The sequence below is a fragment of the Oreochromis niloticus genome, linkage group LG14, assembly GCF_001858045.2.
Source record: "Oreochromis niloticus isolate F11D_XX linkage group LG14, O_niloticus_UMD_NMBU, whole genome shotgun sequence".
NCBI lineage: Eukaryota > Metazoa > Chordata > Actinopteri > Cichliformes > Cichlidae > Oreochromis > Oreochromis niloticus.
Window position 1 is genome coordinate 17061620 of NC_031979.2, and position 25061 is coordinate 17086680.

Below are 25061 nucleotides of genomic sequence, written 5' to 3' on the forward strand. Positions count from 1 at the left end.
CATGGAAGATGCCTCTCTGGAGCTTCTCTCCTGATGCTCTCAGCCAGACTGAAAAACAGGAAGTTTTAGTGCACAAGGCATATTAATAAATATAGACACAAAAAGAGGAACTCCCCATATAAACAACGTTGAAAATGTGTGAAGTATAAAGTACCGAAATAACACTATATAAGTCACAGCTGATGATTCTAATGTTAGAGAGCTCTTGCAACTGGCGTCTGAGCTGTGCAGAGGTCTCTCTTAAGACAGGTACTTATGTAGGTTAGTATGAGGTTGAGTCCAACAGAAGCAAGGCACCCTAAATGTGCACAGCATGCAGCAGGGGTGGCCAAAATAATATAGGAAACAGTACATGTAGGGAGAGAACACTCACTAAAAGTTCTAACTAACATAGTGTGGTGGCTTATGTGAACTTGCAGGCGTTCACTATGACATCATTAGCACAACAGAGACTGAGTAAAGTTTTAGATGCTCGAAACCTGACATTTACACATGAAGGAATCAATATGGCAGATTTAATGGGATTAGGAGGACCTAATTATTGTATTAAGACAGCAGAACTTGAAGCGAAAGTCAGGAAAGATTTAAAAGCAGGACCTGTTGGGATTGGGGATTTAGAGATTTTTTATTGCTATCATATAATCTGCCTTAGGATGACTGTATTAATAACGTGTTGTACAGTATTATTTTATGTTTGTCATAACAGTGATGTCTCTATTTACAGGTTGAGTTAATTTTATACACAATGCGTAACTGTGCTTGTTTAGAGTTGATGTTCCGTCCAAACAGGTTTTAAGCTTCACTGGTGAGAGTGTCCAGGTGATACATGTTGAGGGAAGATGAGAACATAGCAGGTTAATTGCACGCACGCTTACAAACACACATGATTTATATATAGGCCAGGCCAAAGGCCTGGACTTGATGTAGCTTTTAACTTTACAGCTCCTAACTTGCAGGAATGGCGGGGAGTGTAATGAATGAATGCAAAACATGCTTACAGACACAAACATGACAGGGGTTTATTTTACAGGGTAAAGGTGGACCACAGGTTGCTTTGTTTCTGCTTAGCAACTACTGAGGTAAATGGTGTTAAAGATAAATATGCAATAAGTGAACAGGAAATGTGTAAGGGTGAGCCGGGTGAAACAAAATGTTGTGGATAATGGAAACTTGTCTAACGGGCATTAACAGTAACCTTTGCATGTTATGTATATGCTTGAGGCCAAAAGAGGCGTAAATCCAGATAGAAAACTTTGAAGTGTGCTTTTTAGCGGAGAGTTAGGCTGACATGGGGATGGTGTGTATTTTACTTGGGTTGTGTTTAATAAGACTAAAAGCGTTGCTCACACACATAAAGAGTATTGAGATTAAATAAAGTTAATATAATGGATAGAGCCCAGAACAGGATAATACATAAGTAAAATCAAATGTAATGTTTGATTTCACTTTTATTGGGAAACAATCAGGCTAGAAATGTGAGTAACCTATGTTTAAACTGTGAAAACACTCTCCACATACTTTGAAACTGCGCAACTCTGAGTGGGCAATGCAATGAAGCAACTGATACATATCTGCATTAAACTAGCCAACATAGACTCACCACAAAATGATGCAGGATGTGGCCCTGCAGCGGGGGCAGAAAATCATTTGCAAACCAGGGATCTTATGTTGATTATCATATCCTTACTTATGTACACACACACACAGAAGGGGAAATTTCGAAACAAAACAAAAACAACTTCCCTTATCCTGTCAAGCACAGGAGCAAAATAAAAATCTCTTTGGGCTCTGTTAAAATTTCTTTAGTAAAAGTGTAAAAGGCCAAACCTAGGAGGTTGGGCAAACAGGAGAGTCCCTCCAATATCAGGAGTTAATAGTCAGGAAACATTTCTCACATTAACGCCTTATATCTGACAAATCATTGACTCATAGATGTAGATTGACATACAAGTGGACATACATACACATGTGCATTTAGACATTAGAAGTGTAGAGGCATGTACACACAGATTGGCAAACTGGTACAGAGTCTAACTGAAGAGCTTAACAAAGCAGACGTGGCAGTAGGGTTTGTGATTTTGCCTGATATGATATTGTGAACTAACTTTGAATAATGACAGGAACCTTAGATGAACACAGTAGGTTAGTAAGGTGTAGCAGAGAGAGGCTGTTTGTTTTCTATCCCTTACAGGAGAAGATTTCCACTAGAGAGAGACCCAGAAGAGGAGCGGAGATTACCTAAGCATGAAGTGTTTTCAAGTGGGGGCTGGTGTTTAGTACTAGACCACCTAGAGGACAGGAGGTTATTGTCTGATTTGCTGAGTCAGGGGGCGGCAAGAGAGGGTCAGAGCGAAGGTAGTGGACCTGGGAATGGTGTAGTGACGTCTTTGGAAGACGTCAAAAGGGGGAATTGTGGAATTACAGGGATTATTTTACATAACCATCATCTTATCATTGCAGTAATTATCATTTCATCAAAGTGTTTATTGAAGCTGCTGGCATTATGTTATAATTTATATTATAGGGGTTATCATAATCAAATATTAACATGTTTATTACAGGTGCAGTTATAACTACTTTAAAATGATTGAGTTAATATATATATATCATAACTCATATGCTGAGTATATTGTTACAGTAAAATAGTAGCTGAGCAAAGGCCTGAATGTATTCAGCTTCTTGTGGCATTTGAGTTTGCTTAGTTACAGGTGACGGAAGGATGTCCAGTCCATGGTGACCTCAAAGGCCTTAGATCATCACCATATTTAGAAGAGTATGCCACAAGGAGGAACCTCTGTGTTTGCATTTAATTCTTAAAATACATGAATGTTCTGTACATGCAAATTATGTGCTTGTAAACGCAAGAAGGGGCGTTACAATACCCTGATGTTATAAAAGCAATCTAGAGTGTATTTTGGGCAGAGATGTACAACTGTTTGGCAGTTTACACCTCTCCACGCTGCGTGCATTCATTAAAATCAATTGTTTGATTGACCTCTTCTGGACCATCATTGTTTTACTCTCGTCCTCAATTTCGAACCCGTAACAAACTCTTCTGCAAAATTTTCAGCCTTTTCACCTCTTATCAGCACAATCCTCAGCAGCTTCTGCTCATTTCAGCAAAATTGGCAGTCTCTCCACCTATTCTTGGTCAGACTGAGTCTGGCTCAGTGAGATGAATAGCTGCCTCTAGACCAGAAGGGCCAGTTTCGAATCCTGCTCAGGGGAACATTTTTTTCCCACTACTTTTCAGCAAAGATTTCTCCGTCTTTACCCCTTTCAGTAGAATTTTTGACTTTTCACAACTTTTCAGCAAAAAAATTCTGCTTCTTCACCTGTTTTCTGCAGAATTTCCAGTTTTTGCACCGCCATATAACTTTTTGCAAATTTTCAGCTTTTTCAGCAGCCAACTTCAGCGTTAAGGCATCCACACAGCATTTTCGCAGGAAATGCAAATTTTTCTAGTTTTACTCTGTATTTGTTCAAAACAAAAAGTCAGTTCTTTAGTTCTTTTTAACAGATTCTTATGAAATGTATTGACTGTTTTTTGTTTAATTATATATTTTTTTACATCATAGTGTTGAACTCTGTGCTAATGGCTGCTCCAATGGACATGATTAAGTTTTGGAATGTGACTATTTTTGAGAAATCCATGCACTCAGATATTTTTCTAAGGAGTGGTCTGTAATTAACCTCAAAGGTGTTTTTTGTGTTTACCAATTCAGGTGAAAAAGTAAAGAGAAGGAAAACAGGCAGCAGATTCAATAAAGGTAGGTTTTACTTACCTTTATCATTTTTACTTACTAAATACATGCTCTCATTTTGTTTAAAAACAAAACAAAATGAGAGCATGTATTTAGTTTTAATTAACACGTGTTTTGTCAACTGATAGAAATTCTTATTTTCTTAATGTGTCTAAAACCTTCATTTAGAATTTACTGGGTTTGAATAAAATAGTACATGCTTATTTTTCTTTTTCTTATCTTGGTAGACATGAAGGGAATTTAAAGCTAAGTGGAAGTGACTGTACAACTTCAGTTGCTTAGATAATGAAATCCAGTTTTCTCCTGTTGAATAATCTATTATATAATCTAGTTCATCTAATCAGGTAGATTACTTTCAGATGGTATTCAATAAAACCTCAGTAACTGATGGTGTGTTATTGTCAGCTTTTATTTTTCTTTAATAAATTCACTGTTATAAACATTTGATTTGTGTAGTGGATCACTTGTTATTACAGTTTTAAGATGTAATATTTCAAACGAATGAAATCCATTTTGTTTTCTTTTTTTCTTCAATATTTCTTAGTTTACAATGTGGTGGTTAATGCACTGATTTATCATATAGATTTCTGTCTTCTCATTTAGCACCATAATCAGGTCCAGTTGCTATTTCATCTTTGTTTTCCCAGCTGCTGCACCCGAGCAGCCACCCAGAGACCCTTTGCTGCATTTAGTCTCCCTGCAGGAGGCGTCTGGCTGCTGGTTGCTTGATCCAGCTCTGGCTACTGCACTGGGAAAGACCAACAAGGAGGTGGAAACGTCAAAGCCTGAAAAGGTGGACTGTTTTCAGTTTCAATATTAACACACTAAATGATAATGTGAGATATTGTACAACAGATTTGATTGTATGATCTGAACAAAAAAAAAAAACAAACAAAAAAAAAACCAGGATAAAACAAATGAAAATGAAGTCAAACTAAATGTAGGCTTGCCTCACAGCGTGAAAGTAAACATCTGTATATCAGAAGATAAAACACAGTAACCACACACAGCAAAAATTGTTTTCTAATCATCAGTTCTTGAAAAAAAATTTCAGCACATTATTTTAGAGCATTTACATGATCACAGTTTGGGATTACATCAGGAACAGTATCCAGTGTAATAACCTGCCAAATCAAATATGCAGAGCTACACATCTTGGTGACACCTTGTGACAAATGTAGCGAGTAAAAGCCACCAAGTGTTCGCTAAGGGCCTCTATACTACTCGTGCAAACTTTCAGGCCCAAAGCTCTCACAGGAACGAGCCCAGAATAAACGGGACAAGAGGGTCAATATCAGTCAGATATGTTAAAATTTATTATTTTAAAAGAAAACACAAAGGGTTTGCAAAAGGACTAAAACATCAAAATGGAAAAGGTCACAAACGACCACAAGATAGTCTTATTGGTGCAACCTGCCAGCAATGCAACTATCACCTGAGAGCTTGCTCTACCCCGGTGGTCCCAGATGCTCGTTACTTTAAAAGAAACAAATCCACCCCAAATAAATACGAGCCCAACAGAACACTTATCGCATGCACTAAGTGTTGTAGTCCAGGCAATGATTGGTGGCACTAAAATCACTCTTAATAAAACTTGTTCACTGCAAATCCACACGGAGCACCTCTAAAAGACCTAATTCCCCTAAGGTAAGAGCCCAGCTCAGGGGTTGCACGTTGCCCGACTAATATTGCACCAGCCCGTTGAAAATAAAAACAAACCCGGCATAAAAAACAGTTTTAAAAGGTGACCCTAGTAAAACCAAAAAAACGCAACAAAAAGAGGAGGAGGAAAAAACAGTGACAAATTCACATGTGCAGCCTGTCCTGCAGGAGGCAATACAATATAAATTAGATTATAGTGCATAAATATACTTCTTTTAATGTCAAATATATTAAGTTAACATACCTCCAGCAGACAACTGTGTTTGCTGCACACCTGGCTTATCTTGGCTTTTCTAAAATCACTACTAAAAACATAAAATACAATAAACATCAAATACATTTCAACAAATTTAACAAAAAGCACTAAAAGAAAAACAGCCTGTACCTCGAACCTCTGCTGTAGAGGTTTAAAACAACTGTGTGTAGAAGACAATTAAAACTTCTCAAGCTCTTCACCTACTCACACAACCATTGTTCACAGCCGCTGTCAGTGCAAATGAAGAGCACCTGCTGCTACTTCCTCTTTTATACCCTCCCTTGGGTCCCCTGGGTCCTAAAGCCTACCCCCATTACACAAAGAAGCAGCCAAAAATATTTAACACTACTGGTTGTAGAAAGTAAAATCATGTAGGGTGTTTTTATGTGTTTTATTTTATTGTCTTTGATTTGGTGAATTAGGCCAACAGTGAAGTGTGGGCCACCATTCTGGCTCTGCTCTGGCTTCATGCTTTCAAGATGGATGCAAAGGACGAGTGGGAGCTTCTGGCTATGAAGGCTGCTTCATGGCTCCGTGCTCAGAATGGTAGTAACATGATAATTAAAGAATAAAATGTTTTAAAAATTGTTTCATGCTACAGTCAGCTTTTCTCCCACATTCATTATTTTAATATCTGTGTTGTGTTTTCAGCGCCGTGTGTGACAGAGTGTGTGGATGCTGGAAATGTCCTGTTGTGTTGCAGCGTGAGGAAAGAAGCTCTGGGCCTCTGAGGGGTTTCTTAATGTGGCTTCACCTTCAGGGTGATCACAAGCAGATCTGCGTACACCACACTGCCTTTGATTCAGTGCTGTTACATATTATGTACCCTGCTGCTAGTTCTTAGTGAATTGGAATGAATGGAGCTAAATAGCTAAAATGCCTGTTAAGAGACTTTACTCCAAGAAGTCCTAAGTTTATCTTCACTTTTACAAAAGAAAAGTATATTATGGTCAAATTAAATGAAATCATACAGGACATCATTCTGTTTCTCTCACAGGGGTTTTTTCATAAAATGCTATCAGTTTGGTGGATGTAGTGTTTTTGTGAACACCAAAATAAAAATGTTATTTTACAAGCGTGAGGTTTACAATACCGAATATTCAGTAAAATGAGTTATATAGAAAATGCTGATGATCAAATTTAGTGTGTGTGCCTGAATTTAAAAACTGCTGTGTGTATTGTGTGAATCACTCCCTGTAAACCAGTGTGGGGAACTCCAGGCCTCAAATGATTAGTTCATTACCAGGCGTCCGGAGAACTTCAAGACAAGTTGAGGAGGTAATTTAGCCATTTAAATCAGCTGTGTTGGATCAAGGACACATCTAAAACCTGCAGGACACCGGGCCTGGAGGCCTGGAGTTGCCCACCCCTGCTGTAAACCAATGCACCTTTTGTGCAGCGGAGTTTGTGCACACTTCTTGTGACAGAGAGGACAGAAGAGCCAGAGATGTGTGCCCAGTCTGTGACATCAAACAAATTGGCTGTGAATCAAAATTTTTATTCCTACTTTTCTACCGCTGTTCTGCCTCTGATCTGACTATGCTATATAATCAGAATTTCTTTGAATTCTTTTTGCACCATTTCTATAATCTGTGAGCCAACTAAATGGAGAAACGTATTTCTGCTGATTAATGAAAGTAAAATTGGAACTCACAGAAGGTATTCTTTAAAAACAAAAGAAAAATAGCAAACCAAAATAAAAATTGTTTTGCAGTTTGAAGCTCCGCCCACGCAGTACATACCGGTGGGTGAAGCCTTACAAGGAAATGAGACGTACCCAGTAGAGTTTTTGTTTTTTTAATTTAATTTAATTTTTATTTATTTATTTATTTTTACAAATTCTGCTGTGTGTGGCGTAAACAAAGCTACAAGAACAGATAAGTGTACAAAATTCTTCAGGATACACCAGCCTGTCCACAGAGGTAAGCTTCTATTGCGCATCATTCTTCACTGGTGGCCATATTTTCATATCTCACGGGTTGATTTTAACCATTCCAGTTTTATGAGTTTGTCGGTCAGTTCATTGTCACGTCATTGGTTGCTATTTCAGTTTTCATTACTACCTTTTAAAAATGTTTTTGGGTCCCAGACAAAACAGTTTCACAACTATTCGGTGGCACAAAAACTGCATAATTTTGTGTGTAGTGAAAAAGAACTATTGCCTTGGATTCTGAAAGTGTCACATACTAGCAGGTAGGTGCACAGTCACTCTGTCACAATAACACAGAAATGCCATTAATTGTCTGCACAGAAAACGCCTCCGACTGGAAGTTATCAGAGCGTGGAAGAAGTCCCCGGTGTTCCTGCTTAACTGGTTTTCGTGTTTTCTGTTGGCGTTTTCCAACATTTCACTGCGTGGTAACATAATCCAGATGTTTCTGGTGGCAGATCACATTAATGCCAATCTTTGTAGAAGCCAAGATTCAATTTTTGCGAGACGTGTGTCGAGTCATTAAAATTGTTTAGATAATTTAAAGGATGAATGATATTTTTCTTTTTTAAGTAACTTAAACGGGTTCAAATTGCTGACCAAAATAAGTTTAGCCTGTGTTACGGTTTCAAAATATTGGGGATTGATACAGGAGGAAAACCAAAATAACAACACTGGTCCGGCCGGGTCAAGTCAAACGATGATTTTAATGCACACGTGTGGGAGATGGGACACTGTACGCAGACAGCACCAGATCTCTCCCTGAAAACCACACAACAATAGTTTTTATGAACATCAGGGTATTGGAACGCCCCCTCATGCGTAAAGTAGGTACAATACAATCAATGTTGACAACTTTTAACACATTAAAAGAACATCTTCTTCCCGAGGCCAGATCCTTCCCAGTAATCTTCTAACTCTGCTTATCCCCTGGAACAAACAGTCTCTCCTGCAAGCATAATCAAACAGCTACAAGGCCTTGCAAACTATTATTTAAATATTTGAACTCTCCCCTCTACATGAATTTAACTACTGCTTGTGTGTGTGCGTGTGTGACTCGACCTCAGCATTCTGTCTATAAGGACAGAGGCCAACTCTGCATGTGTGCAATAACCTAACCGAAATCATACATGTAATAAATGTTCTAATCAAATGCCACTACTCAAAGCTTAATAAGAAGAGTATAAATGAATAAAGGATAATGATGAATAACATGATATATGTGTTTTGTAAGCCTGTTCTTTCTATAGCTCAAGATCCTTAGCACAATAGATTGTTCAGTCCTCGCGCTGAACAAAGTTTCCGACCCTCCACTAGTTGACCGAGCCCCCCTCATTGGCAAGCACAAAAATACAATGCATGTGTATACCAAAGGATTATCACTGCACCTGTAATAGAAAATGTTAACCTGGAATCATGACAATACCTGTAATACAAGTTGTAACATAAGGCCGACAGCCTAAAGAAGTTCTCTAATGAAGTAACAATTAATGATGATACATAAATGAACTAATGAGTAATTATTGCCAATACACACTACTTTAAAGGTTAACAAAAAATATATCTAAATAAAGGATCATAAAATAACATGATGTAAGTGTCTTGTAAGCATGTGCGGCCTTCTACGCTCTACTGTGGAGAAGGAAGTAGTATGTTTTGTTATTTTGATTTATTATTTTGTTATTATTGGTATTACTGTCATTACTGTTGCATCATAAACATATAGCAAGCATAAGTATACAAGAAGTATTGATACAAGAGGTACTGATATTGCATTCAAATGTTCAAATATATTGGTATCATATTAGTCTTTATTACAGGTCCAGTAAGAACCACTTTAAACTGTTGAGTTGAATCTATAAACCGAAATGAGACAGGAAGTTATAGGCTTTTGAAGTTGCAGGTTTTGCAGAAGTGAAACCGAAAGCAGAGTGAGCGCAAGCCAAAGAGTAGGGTGTTTATTATGCATTTATCTTTGATTTAAGCTTTTAGTAGAGGCTTTTGATTAAAACATTTATTCAGTAGATTACATATATATTTCCAGTTAGGTTATTATATGTAAGGATGAGCCTCTGTTCTGGTGAAAGGTCAGAAGTGTAACGGGTGAGATGTGAGAGCATTTAAGGGTGAGACACACATACAGACACAAATAGTGAGAGGTCATGACACGTACGCAGTACACAGCATGCATGCGCCCCCGCACGTGCACACACACACAGATAGACTCATTTAGGTAAGAGTTTATAACTGCAAAGTTGTGCCTGTATGAGTGACATTTTGTGCAGAATGTGGACCTGATGTTCCAGGTAGATAAGCCTGGGCAGGATGGAGACACGAAGCATCTGCCGTCGACGCGAAGATGATGTTCTATGTTAAAAGTCATTGTGGTTTAGGCTGACGTATGCTGTATTAAATCTGCCTAGCAACAGAAAAGGGGGCGGTACAATTCTCACCTCTATAAAGTCTTTGTTTTGACTTTTTGTAAGACAGTTCAATACTGATTGGGTTGTTGAACTCACACATGTGTTCATTAAAATGCCGTCTAAATTGCACACGCCTGGATCTGTGGTTATTTATGGATTCCTCTCTCAACATTGAACCCTAACAGTCACTTCCCTCAATAGATCAGCCAGACAACCCGCTGACTGTAGCTTTTAACCCTTACTGACATGAGCACAACTCCATAATAAGCACCAAGCGGCAATATGTATAAAGATGATCATGGTTACACCTGTAATGAAAGATTATATGATTATACCAACACCTGTAAATAGAAGATTAACATGAGGTTATAACAATCACTGTAATACAAATGTTAATGTAATGTCAATAGCTTCAATAAATGCTTTTAATGCAATGCTTATTATATGATTCTGATGTAATGATAAAATAACAGTAAAATATCTCTTCTCACCTGCGAGCTGCCCTGCATGATGAGTCACAGGCACTACCCTGTGCTGACAACTAAAAGGGGTATTCATTGTTATTTGTGTGCGGATTATCGCTCTACCTGCACTGTGTATAATGCTGGCGGAGCGCTGCTGACGTCGACTGAGAAAATGGTCAGGCAGTGGAAGGAATACTTCGAGGACCTCCTTAATCCCACTGACACGTCTTCCGAGGAGGAAGCAGAGTCTGGGGATGAGGGGAATGACCCGCCAATTTCCGGGGGCGAGGTCACTGAGGCAGTTAAACAACTCCTTGGTGGCAGAGCCCCTGGTGTTGATGAGGTCCACCCTGAGTTCCTGAAGGCTCTGGACGTTGTAGGGCTGTCCTGGTTGACACGCCTCTACAATGTTGCATGGAGGTCAGGGCCAGTACCCACTGGACTGGCAGACCGGGGTGGTGGTCCCCATCTTTAAGAAGGAAGACCGGAGGGTGTGTTCCAACTACAGGGGGATCACACTCCTCAGCCTCCCTGGGAAAGTCTATGCCAGGGTGCTGGAAAGGAGAGTTCGTCCGTTAGTCGAACCTCGGATACAGGAGGAACAATGCGGTTTTCGTCCTGGTCGCAGAACACTGGACCAGCTCTTTATCCTCTCAAGGATAATTGAGGGTGCATGGGAGTTTGCCCAACCAGTCTACATGTGTTTTGTGGACTTGGAGAAGGCATTCAACTGTGTCCCTCGGGGTGTCCTGTGGGAGGTGTTGCGGGAGTATGGGGTGTCTGGCCCATTGTTACGGGCCATTCGATCCCTATACAACCGTTGCAAGAGTTTGGTTCGCATTGCCGGCAATAAGTCGGACTCCTTCCCGGTGGGTGATGGGCTCCGCCAGGGCTGCCCTTTGTCACCGGTTCTGTTCATAGTTTTTATGGACAGGATTTCTAGGCGCAGCCAAGTGGCGGAGGGCTTTCACTTTGGTGGCCTCAGAATCTCATCTCTGCTTTTTGCGGACGATGTGGTTCTGTTGGCTTCATCGGGTGAAGGCCTCCAGCTCGCACTGGAACGGTTTGCAGTCGAGTGTGAAGCAGCGGGAATGAGGATCAGCACCTCCAAATCTGAGGCCATGGTTCTCAGCCGGAAAAGGGTGGAGTGCTCAGTCCGGGTCGGGGATGAGTTCCTGCCCCAAGTGGAGGAGTTCAAGTATCTCGGGGTCTTGTTCGCGAGTGATGGGAGAAGGGAGCCAGAGATCGACAGACGGATTGGTGCTGCGGCTGCAGTGATGCGGACGCTGCACCGGTCCATCGTGGTGAAGAGGGAGCTGAGTGTGAAAGTGAAGCTCTCAATTTACCGGTCGATCTACGTCCCTACCCTCATCTATGGCCACGAGCTGTTGGTAGTGACCGAAAGAACGAAAGGAGCCAGCTGAGGTGGTTCGGGCATCTGACAAGGATGCCTCCTGGGCGCCTCCTGGGCGAGGTGCTCCGGGCATGTCCCACCGGGAGGAGGCCCCGGGGCAGACCCAGGACACGCTGGAGAGATTATATCTCTCGGCTGGCCTGGGAACGCCTTGGTGTTCCTCCGGATAAGCTGGAGGAGGTGGCTGGGGAGAGGGAGGTCTGGGCTTCTCTGCTTAGGCTGCTGCCCCCGCGACCCGGCCTCGGATAAAGCGGATGAAGATGGATGGATGGATGGATAAATCAAGATCAGGTGAAATTTTAATTAGCCCTAAAGCTATTAATGAGCGATTTAGAGAATATTATGAAGAGCTCTATATGTCAAAATCTTGGGGCAATATTTCTGATTGGTTAGGGAAGTTGGATCTCCCGAAAATGAATGATGCTGCACGAGAGGCTTTAAACTCAGATATTACTATTGAAGAAGTTTCGAAAGCTATTAAGTCATTCCCCAATGGAAAGTCCCCAGGCCCAGATGGGTTTGGCATTGAATTGTATAAAAAATATTCTGAAAAGGTGGCCCCGCTTTTATTGAGAATGTTTAAGCATTCTTTCCATACTCAAGCATTTCCTCGTACGCTATATGAAGCTAATATTTCTTTGTTATTGAAAGAAGGAAAGGATGAAACAGAATGTTCCTCTTATCAACCTATTGCTTTGTTGAATTTGGATATGAAAATTTTCACTAAAATTTTGGCAAACAGATTAAATGGACATGTTGGATCAATTATCCATCCGGATCAAACTGGGTTTATTCCTCAGAGGTTTTCCTTCTTTAATGTTCGAAGATTGATGAATATTATGTATCATAGGCATTGGGGAGCTTCCAAGATCGCAGTACTGAGCTTAGATGCCGAAAAGGCGTTTGACCAGGTTGAGTGGGCCTATATGCTCCGGGTACTGGAGAAGTTCGGTTTAGGCGAACAGTTTATATCATGGGTTGATATGATATATAGGCATCCCTCTTCTTCCATTCTTACTAACCAAGATAGATCAGCGCCTTTTTTTTTACACCGCGGGACACAACAAGGCTGCCCTTTGAGCCCTTTGCTCTTTGCAATTTCTATTGAACCTCTTGCAATAGCCATTAGGAATGAGCCCTCTATTGACCCTGTCAGATTGGGGAATATCAAGCACTACATTTCCTTATATGCGGATGATGTTGTTTTGTTTTTGTCAAATCCTGAGCGATCTGTTCCTGTACTCTTAGATGTGGTGAGGTCATTTGGGGAAATCTCAGGTTATACAATTAATTGGCAGAAGAGTGAGTTTGTGGCTTTAACTGCAAATTTGGATGTTGATTTTTTTAAAAGTTTTGCCTTTTAAAATTACAGACAGATTGAAATACTTGGGTGTCACTTTGCCTAAGGATCCTAAATTGATCTCTAAGTTGAATTATCTTGAACAAGTAGAAAAATTGAAAATAGATGTTGAGAAATGGAGGGCTCTCCCTATCTCCATGGTAGGTCGGATTAACGTAATTAAAATGGTTTCCCTTCCTAAATTTTTATATTTATTTTTAAACTTACCTATTTTTCTGAATAAGCAATTTTTTAAAGTGATCGACTCAGTAGTATTACCATTTGTCTGGGGCTTTAAAACTCACAGGATATCAAAAGTTCATCTATGTAAGTCAAAACTTAAGGGTGGATTTGCTTTGCCAGTGTTTCAGTTCTATTACTGGGCTGCAAATGCTAGAACTCTTGCTTACTGGCAGGAAGGGTACAAAAAAATTAAGTCTGCCGATACCCCACCTTGGGTGATCATAGAGAGTGGTGGGGTTGAGAATAGTTCCCTCCCTGCTCTTCTTTTTTCATCCTCTAATTCGCGAACCAAGGTCAATAATTTTATAGTTTCGAACTGTGTTAAAATCTTTAGTCAGATCAAAAAAGGTTGTGGTCTACCAGACACTTCGATCCACACTCCAATATACGGTAATCATGCATTTCCACCCTCATGTTTAGACGCCTCTTTTGATATCTGGACACAGAAAGGTATTATTACTCTCAAAGATTTATATATTGACAGGCAGTTTGCATCATTTACTCAGTTGCAGAACAAGTTCTCTCTCCCTGCGTCACATTTTTTTCATTATTTACAGATAAGAAACTATGTCCGTCAGAGTATTGCTAATTTTCCATCTCTTCCGGAAGAGGGGTCAATTTTTACACTCCTTCTGAGTTCCCCGGATTCTAAAAAGTTGGTTTCTGGTTTTGTGAAAGCCTTTTCTGAGTATTTAAATTTTAAATCTGACTTTTTGAAGATGGCATGGGAGGAAGAGCTTGGTTTGCTGATTGGAGATGAGGTGTGGGAGAGGAGTCTGTGTAGGATCCATTCTTGCTCTATAAATGCAAGGCATCAGTTAATTCAATTTAAAGTGCTTCACAGACTTCATTATTCAAAAACTAAACTGCACAGGATTTTTCCTTCTATCAGTTCGATATGCGATCGTTGTAAACTTGGAGAAGGCTCTCTTACTCATTTGTTTTGGACTTGTCCCAAATTGTATAACTATTGGTTGAATATTTTTAACTGTTTTTCTGATATCTATAATTGCACATTAGAGCCGGACCCAATAATTGCATTGTTTGGATCTTCCTCTTCCCTTTTACACCTCAGCTCTGCTGCACAAACCACAGTTTTGTTCGGAATGGTAATTGCTAAAAAAATTATTTTGACTCTTTGGAAGACGGATATTGTACCTCAATTCAAAATGTGGCTCACAGAACTGACTGCTCTACTACATATGGAGAGAATTAGGTATATATTAGCGGACAAACTTAGTAATTTCTTTGATGTGTGGCAACCATTTTTAGACCATGTATTAAAACAAAGTCCTATTTGATCGATCACCAATAACTTAGCCTTCCACCTTAGGGTTTTATTTTTGTTTATTGCCAGTGTTGAAGCAGTATTTTCGTTGTTGCAGTGTAAACTTTTGTCTTATTTGTGTGTTTTAGCCCTTGCTGTTGTGTTGTCTGTTGTTTTTTCGTTTGTTTTGTTTGTTTGTTTGTTTTTTCTTATATAAAAAAATCTCAATAAATATATATATTAAAAAAAAGATATAGAAAAAGATCCTGGAGCCCTTCAAACGTACTTACAACCAGCCCTGCACTCCCAGTCAGCCTAGACAGGTAACACACACACTGGCTTACATTAATTTATTGGAGACTTTAGAAACGTTAGCTAGAGAAAAGTGCTTTGACATAGAAAAAAGTGCTTGTATTCACCCATTTTGTGAATATGTGAAAGAGACATGTTGTATGAAGAGATATAAGTTCTCAAGCAGAGTAGAAAAAGCACTAAAAAAAAGCGCGCTCCTCCATGTCTGCTTCATGCCCTGGGGGGACGGGGCTATGGCTCCCCACAACCTCTAGCACAGGGGTAGGGAACGTTAGTCCTCGAGAGAATCAGAATCAGAATCAGAAAGTGTTTTATTGCCAAATGTTGAGCAGGTTTACAACATTAGGAAATTGCTGCGGTACTTAGTGCAAACATACTGTCGGATAACGCTTAAATAAACATAAAAATTAAAATTAAAAGTGCTAAGTAGATAGATATATACATGAATGCAGATGGTGATCAGTGCCAAACATGGAATGATGCAGTGAACACAGTGTAGGGTCATGTGTTAGTGGTGGGAACAGTCATATGGTTATTGTTCATGAGTCCAACAGCAGAGGGGAAGAAACTGTTCTTATGGCGAGAGGTTCTGGTGCGAATGGACCAAAACCTCCTGCCTGAGGGGAGCAGGTCAAACAGACTGTGTCCAGGGTGAGAAGGGTCAGCTGTGATCCGAGCTGCACGCCCCAGTGTCCTGGAGGTGTACAGGTCCTGCAGAGATGGGAGTCTGCAGCCAATCACCTTCTCAGCAGAGCGCACAACACGCTGCAGTCTCTGTTTATCCCTGATAGTGGCTCCAGCGTACCACACGGTGATGGAGGAGGTGAGGATGGACTCGATGATTGCAGTGTAGAATTGCATCATCGTCCGTGTTGGCAGGTTGAATTTCTTCAGCTGCCTCAGGAAGTACATCCTCTGCTGGGCTTTCTTTATGACGGAGATGATGGTGGGCTCCCACTTCAGGTCCTGGGTGATGGTGGTACCCAGGAAGCGGAATGAGTCCACAGAGGTGATGAGGGTGTCAGTCAGGATGATGGGGGGGAGTGGGGCTGTGTGCTTCCTGAAGTCCACAATAATCTCCACTGTCTTCTGGGCATTCAGCACCAGGTTGTTGTGGCTGCACCAGGACACCAGACGTTCACAACCTCCCTCCTGTAGGCAGACTCATCCCCGTCCCAGATGAGTCCAATAACGGTGGTGTCATCTGCAAACTTGATTAGCTTGACAGACTGGTGGGTGGAGGTGCAGCAGTTAGTGTACAGGGAGAAGAGCAGAGGAGAAAGAACACAGCCCTGAGGGGAGCTGGTGCTGATGGTCCGGGAGTCCGAGACATTCTTTCCCAGCCTCACATGCTGCTTCCTGTCCGTCAGGAAGTCAGTGATCCACCGGCAGATGGGTTCAGGCACATTCATCTGGGAAAGCTTGCCTTGGAGATGGTCTGGAAGGATGGTGTTGAAGGCAGAGCTGAAGTCCACAAACAGGATCCTGGCGTAGGTTCCTGGGGAGTCCAGATGCTGCAGGATGAAGTGTAGAGCCATGTTGATAGCGTCGTCTACAGACCTGTTGGCTCTGTATGCAAACTGCAGGGGGTCCAGGAGGGGGGCCGTGAGGGTCTTGAGGTAGGAGAGAACCAGGCGCTCAAAGGACTTCATGACCACAGATGTCAGAGCCACAGGTCTGTAGTCATTTAGTCCAGTGATCCTTGGTTTCTTGGGGACAGGGATTATGGTAGAGGACTTGAAGCAGGCAGGCACATGACATGCCTGCAGTGAGGAGTTGAAAATGCCAGAAAACACTGGGGCCAGCTCGTTTGCACAGTGTCTGAGGGTGGCAGGAGACACACCGTCTGGGCCAGGAGCCTTCCGAGCATTCATACTCTTAAACTGCTTCCTCACATCTGCTTCATGAATATGAAGGGTTGTAGTGGGAGAAGGTGGTGTGAAATCCTCCTTGGTGTAGGGTGAGGAGGGGGGTGTTGCAGGTGAAGGGTTTGATGGTGGTGATGGCTCTATGGAGGGGGGAGAGGTGGAGGAATGAGTGTCCAAAGTGTCTCTATTGTTGGGGCCATTGGAGGTGTGAAGGCTGCTTGATGGCTGTCAAAACGGCAGTAAAAGTTGTTAAGGGTGTTGGTCAAGAGCAAGTCATCAGTGGAGTGGGGGGTTTTAGGCTTGTAGTTGGTGATGTTCCTAAAACTTTTCCACACAGAGGCCGAGTCATTCTCTGAGATCTGCTGCTGCATCTTCTCAGAGTGCTGATGTTTAGCAATGTCCACTTCTTTAGTGAACCTGTACTTGGCCTCACTGTAGCAGTCCCTGTCTCCGCTTCTGAACGCCTTTCTCTTTTCCAGCCACAGCTTTTTGAGTTTAGGAGTAAACCAGGGTTTGTCATTGTTATAACTCACCCTAGTGCGTGATGGCACAATGCTGTCCTCACAGAAGTGGTTATAGGAGGTGACAGTGTCTGTAAACTCATCCAAGCTGTTAGAAGCAGCCTTCATTGTGTCCCAGTCTGTAGACTCCAAACACGTGCAAAGCTCCTCCACAGCCTCGTTGCTCCACAGTTTTTTAGTCTTCATGACAGGTTTGGAGAGCTTCAGCCTCTGTCTGTACGCGGGGATCAGGTGGATCATGACGTGGTCAGAAAGTCCGAGTGAAGCGCGGGGCACCGCTCGATAGGCCCCGCTGATTGTGCTGTAACAGTGGTCCAATATCCTCTCCTCTCTGGTCGGGCATTTAATATACTGCTTGTATTTGGGAAGCTCTTGGCTCAGATTGGCTTTGTTAAAGTCCCCAAGAGCAATAATGAGAGAGTCCGGGAATGTCCGCTCCATGTGCAGTATCTGCTTCACGATGCCTGCACATCCGCATCTGGCGGGATGTAAACAGCGGCCAAGATGAATGAAGCAAACTCCCGTGGAGAATAAAACGGTTTGCAGTGAATAAAAAGGTATTCCAGAGAGGAAGAGCAGTGCTGAGCAATCACTGTTACATCTGTGCACCAGCCACTATCAATGTAGAAGCAGACACCTCCACCTGTGGTCTTACCAGAGAGAGAGGCCTGCCAGTCCGCGCGCAGCAGATGAAAACCCTCCAGTTTGAGCGCGCAGTCCGGGATGTCCTCACAGAGCCACGACTCCTTAAAACATAAGACACAGGAGGAGGCAAAGTCTCTGTTCATGCTTCTCATCAGGGCCAGCTCGTCCATCTTGGACGAGCTGCCGGTGCCCTGCAGGTTTTAGATCTCACCCTGGGTCACCACACCTGAATCAAATGATTAGTTCATTATCAGGCCTCTGGAGAACTTCAAGACATTTTGAGGAGCTAATTTAACCATTTAAATCAGCTGTGTTGGATCAAGGACACATCTAAAACCTGCAGGACACCGGCTCTCGAGGCCTGGAGTTCCCTACCCCTGCTCTAGCAGATCGTTACATGGAGAAACCTTTTGAACACAAGCGCGCTCATCCACACAGGTGGGTGTTCACCAGTGATGGGAATAACGGCGTTACTAACGGCGTTACTTTTTTCAGTAACGAGTAATCTAACTAATTACTATTCCTATCGTTACAACGGCGTTACAGTTACTAACAAGGAAACGCGGTCCGTTACTATTTTTCAACAAACAGACGGTTGAAGCTGTGTTCAGCTTACCGCATCTTATATCAGTTGCACGGAAGCAGCTGTAAGTAATCTGGACGCTACAGCTTTAAGCAGCTGCGCGCTCCCGCGGAGGGCAATCACGATCACTGTCTAGCACAACACCTGGAGCTCAGGGGGCAAAACAATCGCATGAGTGCTGCTGTTTGACTGAAGCAGAAGAATAAAGTATTCGTGGTAAGCCAATCACGTGACCACTTAAAGACAAAGCAACAAGGTGATATATACCAGTTTTTAAATTGTGTCGATAGGCCACGTAAAACCAGAGTCATGATAAACAATACAGTACTGTATATACGCGGCGTTTTTTCCTCAATAGTTTCGCCACGTTAGCGCTAGCAAGCACTCTCTGCTTATGAGCAAAAAAAAACCAAACAGGGGAAGTTTTAGGAGTGACGGCGAGAAAGAGAGAGAGAGAGAGAGCAGAAAAAGAGAGAGAGTGAGTTTTGAGATGTGAGAGATTTGTGACGTTTAGCGTGTTCGGAGTGTGTAGTTAATGTGTTGTCTTGTGTAGTTAGTGTGTAGTGTTGTGGATAGTTTTGTGTTGTGTGTCAGAACAATGAGGTGACTGCTGTCTCCAGGTAGAAACAGCAGTGATACACCTGCTGCTGTCAGACCTGCAGGTATCGGGCTGTGATGTTCTCCTTTATAGTGGACAGAAATTATTTTTTTTTCAGTGGCACAAATAATTTGTGTGGCATCGCTGATTGTTCTATAAATAGTTTGAAATGGTTATTCTAGAAAAGGGTAAAAGGTAAATGGATGCAAATAACTTTGTTGTTTGCAAAACTTGTGCATAGAATTTTAAAATTGACAATTAATATTTGAAGTTATGAAATATGATTCATTAAAGATGTTTATGGTTGTTACAGTAAAAATATCACTTTTTCTACTCTGATTTTATGTTTTTTGTCTGATTTTAGATCAATTGTGTTAATACAGTATGTCAAAATGAAAACATAACTGTAAATTCACGCATGTGAGGTTGTGCTAAAAAGAATGATACCAAACAAGGCAAAGTAAATAGTTTTTAAAGGTAAAATGTGGAGGGAAAATCAAAAGTAGTTAAAAAATGGCCAATTGTACCCTGGACCCCAGAGGGTTAAACGTTTTTTTTTTTTTTAAATAACGCAATAGTTACTTTTCAAGTAATTAATTACTTTTAGAATACTGTAACAACTCAGTTACTTTTTTGAAGAAGTAACTAGTAACTATAATTGAATTACTTTTTCAAAGTAACTTGCCCAACACTGGTGTTCACACAAACTACACCTATCTTGGCTGCTACCTCAAAGCACAACGTGCGCTGTCGGTCCTGTGTGTTGTACAACAACATTCAATATTTAGTATTTACTGTCACTTACACTTAGCTAGACTAAAGCAATGGTGTTGTGTTTATTATGTTGGTCTCTCTCCCTTTTTTTTTTTTGCTTGTTTTCTCTTTTCTTTTCTTTTTTTTTCTCAACAGGTGATCCGGGTGATTTTTTTTTTCCTTTTTAAGTGCCCTTTCTCACTGTCCCTCTTCCCCTCTGTTTTTCTTTTCCTTCCTCTCTTTCTTTCTCCCTTTCCTGTCCCCAGTCATGTCTGTCCCATCTGTAACAACTGAAAATAAAATAAATAATAAAAACAAAGGTTGATCAAATGGACCAATACTGCAAGGCTGTGATGATTCACTTGGATAAATCCGTTGGGCATCTTCGTTTGCCTTCAGACAACAATTCTGATAGCTAAAGAAAAAAACGGGACAGGCAAAAGGAAAAAAACAAAAAGCACTAATAATATTCTGTCCTTTTACCGTTTTAAAATCAGTTTTGTCAAAAGCATCTGGAGGCAGAGGGTGGGGGGAGTGGTTCCCTATTTTTTTTTCTTTTTTTGCTGGGACTTGGTAACACTATTAGGTATATGTAATTACAAATTAGGTTGTTTTATATTTTTGCTAAGTACTGTTTAGGATAGGGAGGACAGTGTAGTTTTAAATTTATTATATAGGCTTTATGGCTTTTCCTATAATACCATGGTGGGCCGGTCACTAGTCAAAATGCCCAGGCTGTCTTTTTTTGCCCCAGTCCAGCCCTTGTACCAGCGCATCATAGAGTTAAGGGAAATGATTATGGCAGACAGAACAGCAAAGGAAGCTACAAAGAGGCCATTATGGACATGGAAATCAGTGTTAGTAGGACAGCAAGAATATGGCACAAAATAAAAAAGAAAGGTGGCAAAAACAATGGGAGGAAGAGAGGAAAGGGCGATGGTTTTATAAAATACAAAGGGAAATAGAAAAAATGAGGAACAGGAGAGAGGAGACAGTTACATCTCGGTGGCGAGAATGCACCATTTGGCTGTTTGCCAGCCGCCACTAAACAGTATAAAGAGGAAGAAAACGAAACCTGTCAGGATACACACGTCTGTTTTCTACAGTCACTGGTCTGTCCATAGAAGTAAGCTTCTATTGCACATCATTCTTCACTAGCGGTCTCCAGCGCCACATTTTCATATCTCACAGGTTTGTTTTAACCATTCCGTTCTTTATGAGTTAGTTTATTCCTAATGTCACATCATCGGGTTTTATTTCCGGATTCATTATTGTCTTTTTTTTTTTTTTTAAAAGAACGTTTTCGGATCCCAGTCAAAAACATGCAGTATGACCTATGCAGTTTCACAAAACGGAACGATTGAAGTGTCGCATATAATCGGGTGGGTGCACAGTCACTCTGTACAAAGAGATGCCATTCATCGTCGGGACAGGAAAGTCCTCTGACTTGAAGTTAGCAGAGGGTCGGAGAAGTCCCCGGTGCTGCCGCTTAACTGTTTTTTCGTGTTTTTGGTGGCGTTTTCCAACGTGTAAGATGATCCGTGGCAACATAATCCAGATGCTTCTGGTCGCAGAGTCGCCATATTAATGCGAATCTTTGTAGAAGCGAAGACTCAATTTTAGTAGACGTGTGCCAAGTCATTAAAATTATGTTTAGACGATTTAAATGGTTAATAAGACGTCAAGTTAGGAGTAAACAGCAACACTGAGAGCGCACTCCGCGTTAAAATGGTGAATGACATTGCAAATTTTCTGCAGCAAGAAATGTTTTCTTATTTCCAACGGTGCTCTTTTTACTATGATATACTGTTTTTTTTATATAGATTTTTAATTATCGTTTTATCATCATCACTTCATAAAGTCTCTGACTGGATTGCGCTGTACGCGTAAGAAGCGTCACGTGACTAGTTCCTGATCATTCTTGAAACGAACTGGCTGGTTGTATTTCACTTGTTTACTAATGGCATCAAAATGGCCCTAAATGAGTTTGTCATGAACACAACATAAATAATGTGTATTGATATATTTTGATTACCTAAAAAGTCTGTATAGCTGCAACGAACAGTTGCATTCATTCTGAGTTATTTGTGCTGTTTTTAATATCAGTAAGGCTGATAACAAGAAATAGATAACTAGAGAATGGAAGTAATGGTTAGTCTTAACTTGGATGTTGACGAGAGATTCTGCTGCCACTGGTTATTAGCTTTGTCAGAGGAAAACTAGGTGAACATTTTAACTCTCGAGCATTAACTATAAAAAAAATTACACTACTGCAAGTCAGCTCATCAGAGTTTGTTATATTCATTGATTTAATCATAACTACAACATTATATGACCAGATTAATCTGGAATTTTTTTTTATAATATCTACATAGGTAAGGAATGCCTGGAATGCACAGCCACTATAAATTTTATTTCACAGTCCTTAAATGTTTTTGTTTCACAGATACGATGATAAACCGCTGTGGTCTGCTAACTCTCCAGGAGGAACCAGGTACTGATGGAAAATAAAGAATCTTCTGTTTTCTCTGCAGCCTCTTTTCATTCATCTAATATTCAAATGTAAAGACTTCTATCATTTGTATTGTTATATACATTTATTATTTACTAATTCCACACTTGCCCTGCGGACAGTCTTTATCCTTCAACCTTGGGTCCTCTACCAGAGGCCTGGGAGCTTGAGGGTCCTGTGCAATATCTTTGCAGTTCCCAGGACTGCACACTTCTGGTCAGATGTTGTTTTCTGCTGGAGCCACTCGCCCGGCTTGGGGATCACTGCATTGTGTGCTCCAATTACCACTGGGACCACTGTTGCCTTCATCCTCCACATCTTCTCAAGCTCTTCTCTGAGCCCTTGGTACTTCACCAGCTTCTTGTGTTCCTTCTTCCTGATGTTGCTGTCAGTCAGTATAGCTACATCTATAACTATGGCTGTCTTGTGCTTGTCCACCACTACTATGTGCTGTTGGTTAGCCATCAGTCTGTCTGTGTCTGGAAATTCCACAGAATCTTGGCTCGGTCATTCTCAACCATCCTAGTGGGCATCTCCCATTTTGACCTCGGGACTTCCAGGCCACACTCTGCAAAGACGTTTCTGTATACTATGCCGGCCACTTTGTTATGGCGTTCCATGTATGCCTTGCCTGCTAGCAATTTGCACCATACTGTTATGTGCTGGATTTTTTCAGGGGCATATTTACACAGCCTGCACCTGGGGTCATGACTGGTGTGACAGACCCCTGCTTTCATGGATCTTGTACTTGTTCCTGTGCTGCCATGATTCGTGCCTCTATGTTCTCTTTCAGTCCAGCTTTGTCAAGCCACTGGTAGGATGTCTGGATGTCAGCTACTTCTACCTGACGGTGGTAAATACTGTGCAGAGGCCTCTCCTTCCATGATGGTTCTTCTCTTTGCTCCTCTTCTTTCTCAGGTTTCTGCTGCCTGGGGTATCTAGTGAAACAATGTCTTGCTCACTCCTAGGATACAGCTTCATGTTATCCATGTAGAGGAGATGGCTGATGATTGGTCCATTCCATAGTATGTATCTGTAGCCAGTCTTTTTAATGATCTCACTGGGGGGTTCAGACCGATGCAGATCAGCAGTGGGGACAGAGCATATTCTTGGTAAATGGTAAATGGACTGATTCTTATATAGCGCTTTTCTACTCTCCTGGAGTACTCAAAGTGCTCTATACAACACGCCACATTCACCCATACACACAAGTACTCTGTGCTTTTTGTTAGTGCTTTTCACTAACTTACACTCACACACATTCATACTCCGATGGATGCATCGGAGAGCAAGTCAGGGTTAGTATCTTGCCCAAGGATATTTGGGCATGCAGACTGGGGGGGGGGCAGGAATCGAACCAACAACCTTCCGATCAGCAGATGACCTGCTCTACCTCCTGAGCTACAGCCATCCCACACTTGATGGTGACTTGTGCAGTTGGTTGAAGTTGACCTCTAGTGTTGTTTGCCACATCCTCATGGAATTCCTGTTGATCGGTGGGGATCAGGACTGTCTGGTCTTCAGCTAGCCATTCTGGGTGTCTCTCATCCATTAGCAGCTGGTTTATTTGTGCTGAGAGACGCTCATTGAGTACAGTCAGTTTTTTAAGCTTTTTTAAGATCCTATTCAGGGAGGTTGTTGTGGTCTGTAGTTACTGAGCATTGTCGTTATGAGTTGCTTCCTTCTCCCAGATCCTCTTCCAGTTTTGCTCTGTATCTGGCCTTGGTGGGGCAGTTCTCATTTTGTTCAGCTGCCACTGAGAGTACACCTTGGATGGTTCTGTGGAGAACAGCTGGTTTATTCTCCTGCCTTCTGTTTCTCTGGTATACCTCTTCAAGGCTATGAGTCTTTGCTTGACGGTTTCAATGGCCTCAGCCTAATCACCAACATGCTCACTATCATATACATATTCCAATGACTTGACACACTTAATACAAAAATCCACAAAGTATGAAACAGAGGTTAACAATATTATCCCATTCCTTCTTCTGAATTTCAAAGAAATTACAGATATAAATCCAACATGTGTGAAACAACCATTTGTAAAGCATATATGGTTTATGTATAACCTGATCATGCTTCTGTCAGTTCCTCTGAAGAGCATTGAGGTGGAGCTGGAGGTGAGGGACCATGTGGCTACAGTGGTCTCCACTCTGAACTACGAGAATAAGGAGGACAAACCATTAGAGGCTGTTTTTGTCTTCCCTCTGCCTGGAGATGCTGCTGTCTGTCATTTCAGTGCTGAGATCGGACAGACACAGATTGTAGCTGAGGTGAAGGAGAAACAGAAGGTGAGCTGGACAGTAAATATAACCTGATTATAAGTAAGATTTAAAATAACAATAAACACAGTGAATGTCACTGACATGTGTCACCTGTCCTTCAGGCTCGTGAGGAGTATGATGATGCCCTGAGCTCTGGTCAGCAGGCTTTCCTATTGGAGGAAAGTGATCAGAGTCCAGATATATTCTCTCTGAGTGTGGGCAGTCTGCCTCCAGGAGAGAGCG

At 41.5% G+C, this 25061-nt stretch overlaps 1 protein-coding gene and 1 long non-coding RNA gene across 36 annotated transcripts in view; one reads left to right on the top strand and one right to left on the bottom strand.

Moving 5' to 3' along the window:
* The window catches only part of LOC100702702 (von Willebrand factor A domain-containing protein 5A), a 221118-nt gene that overhangs the window by 82196 nt on the left and 113861 nt on the right, over positions 1-25061 (top strand). Inside the window, exons 49-52 of one of the 35 annotated variants that reach the window (XM_025898010.1) lie at positions 3726-3770; positions 4412-4557; positions 6105-6228; positions 6334-6760. The exons of the other annotated variants lie outside the window; for them this stretch is intronic. Coding sequence (XP_025753795.1) covers positions 3726-3770; positions 4412-4557; positions 6105-6228; positions 6334-6413 — 395 coding nt within the window. The 3' untranslated portion in view covers positions 6414-6760. Of the gene's footprint in view, positions 1-3725; positions 3771-4411; positions 4558-6104; positions 6229-6333; positions 6761-25061 lie in introns of those variants that run through there. 35 annotated transcript variants of the gene reach the window in all.
* LOC109205007 (uncharacterized) lies at positions 4415-6070 on the bottom strand. Its single transcript, XR_002064464.2, has 3 exons — positions 5812-6070; positions 5671-5731; positions 4415-4549 (listed from the first exon to the last, which is right to left on the bottom strand). It is a non-coding gene; the product is annotated as an uncharacterized LOC109205007 (long non-coding RNA).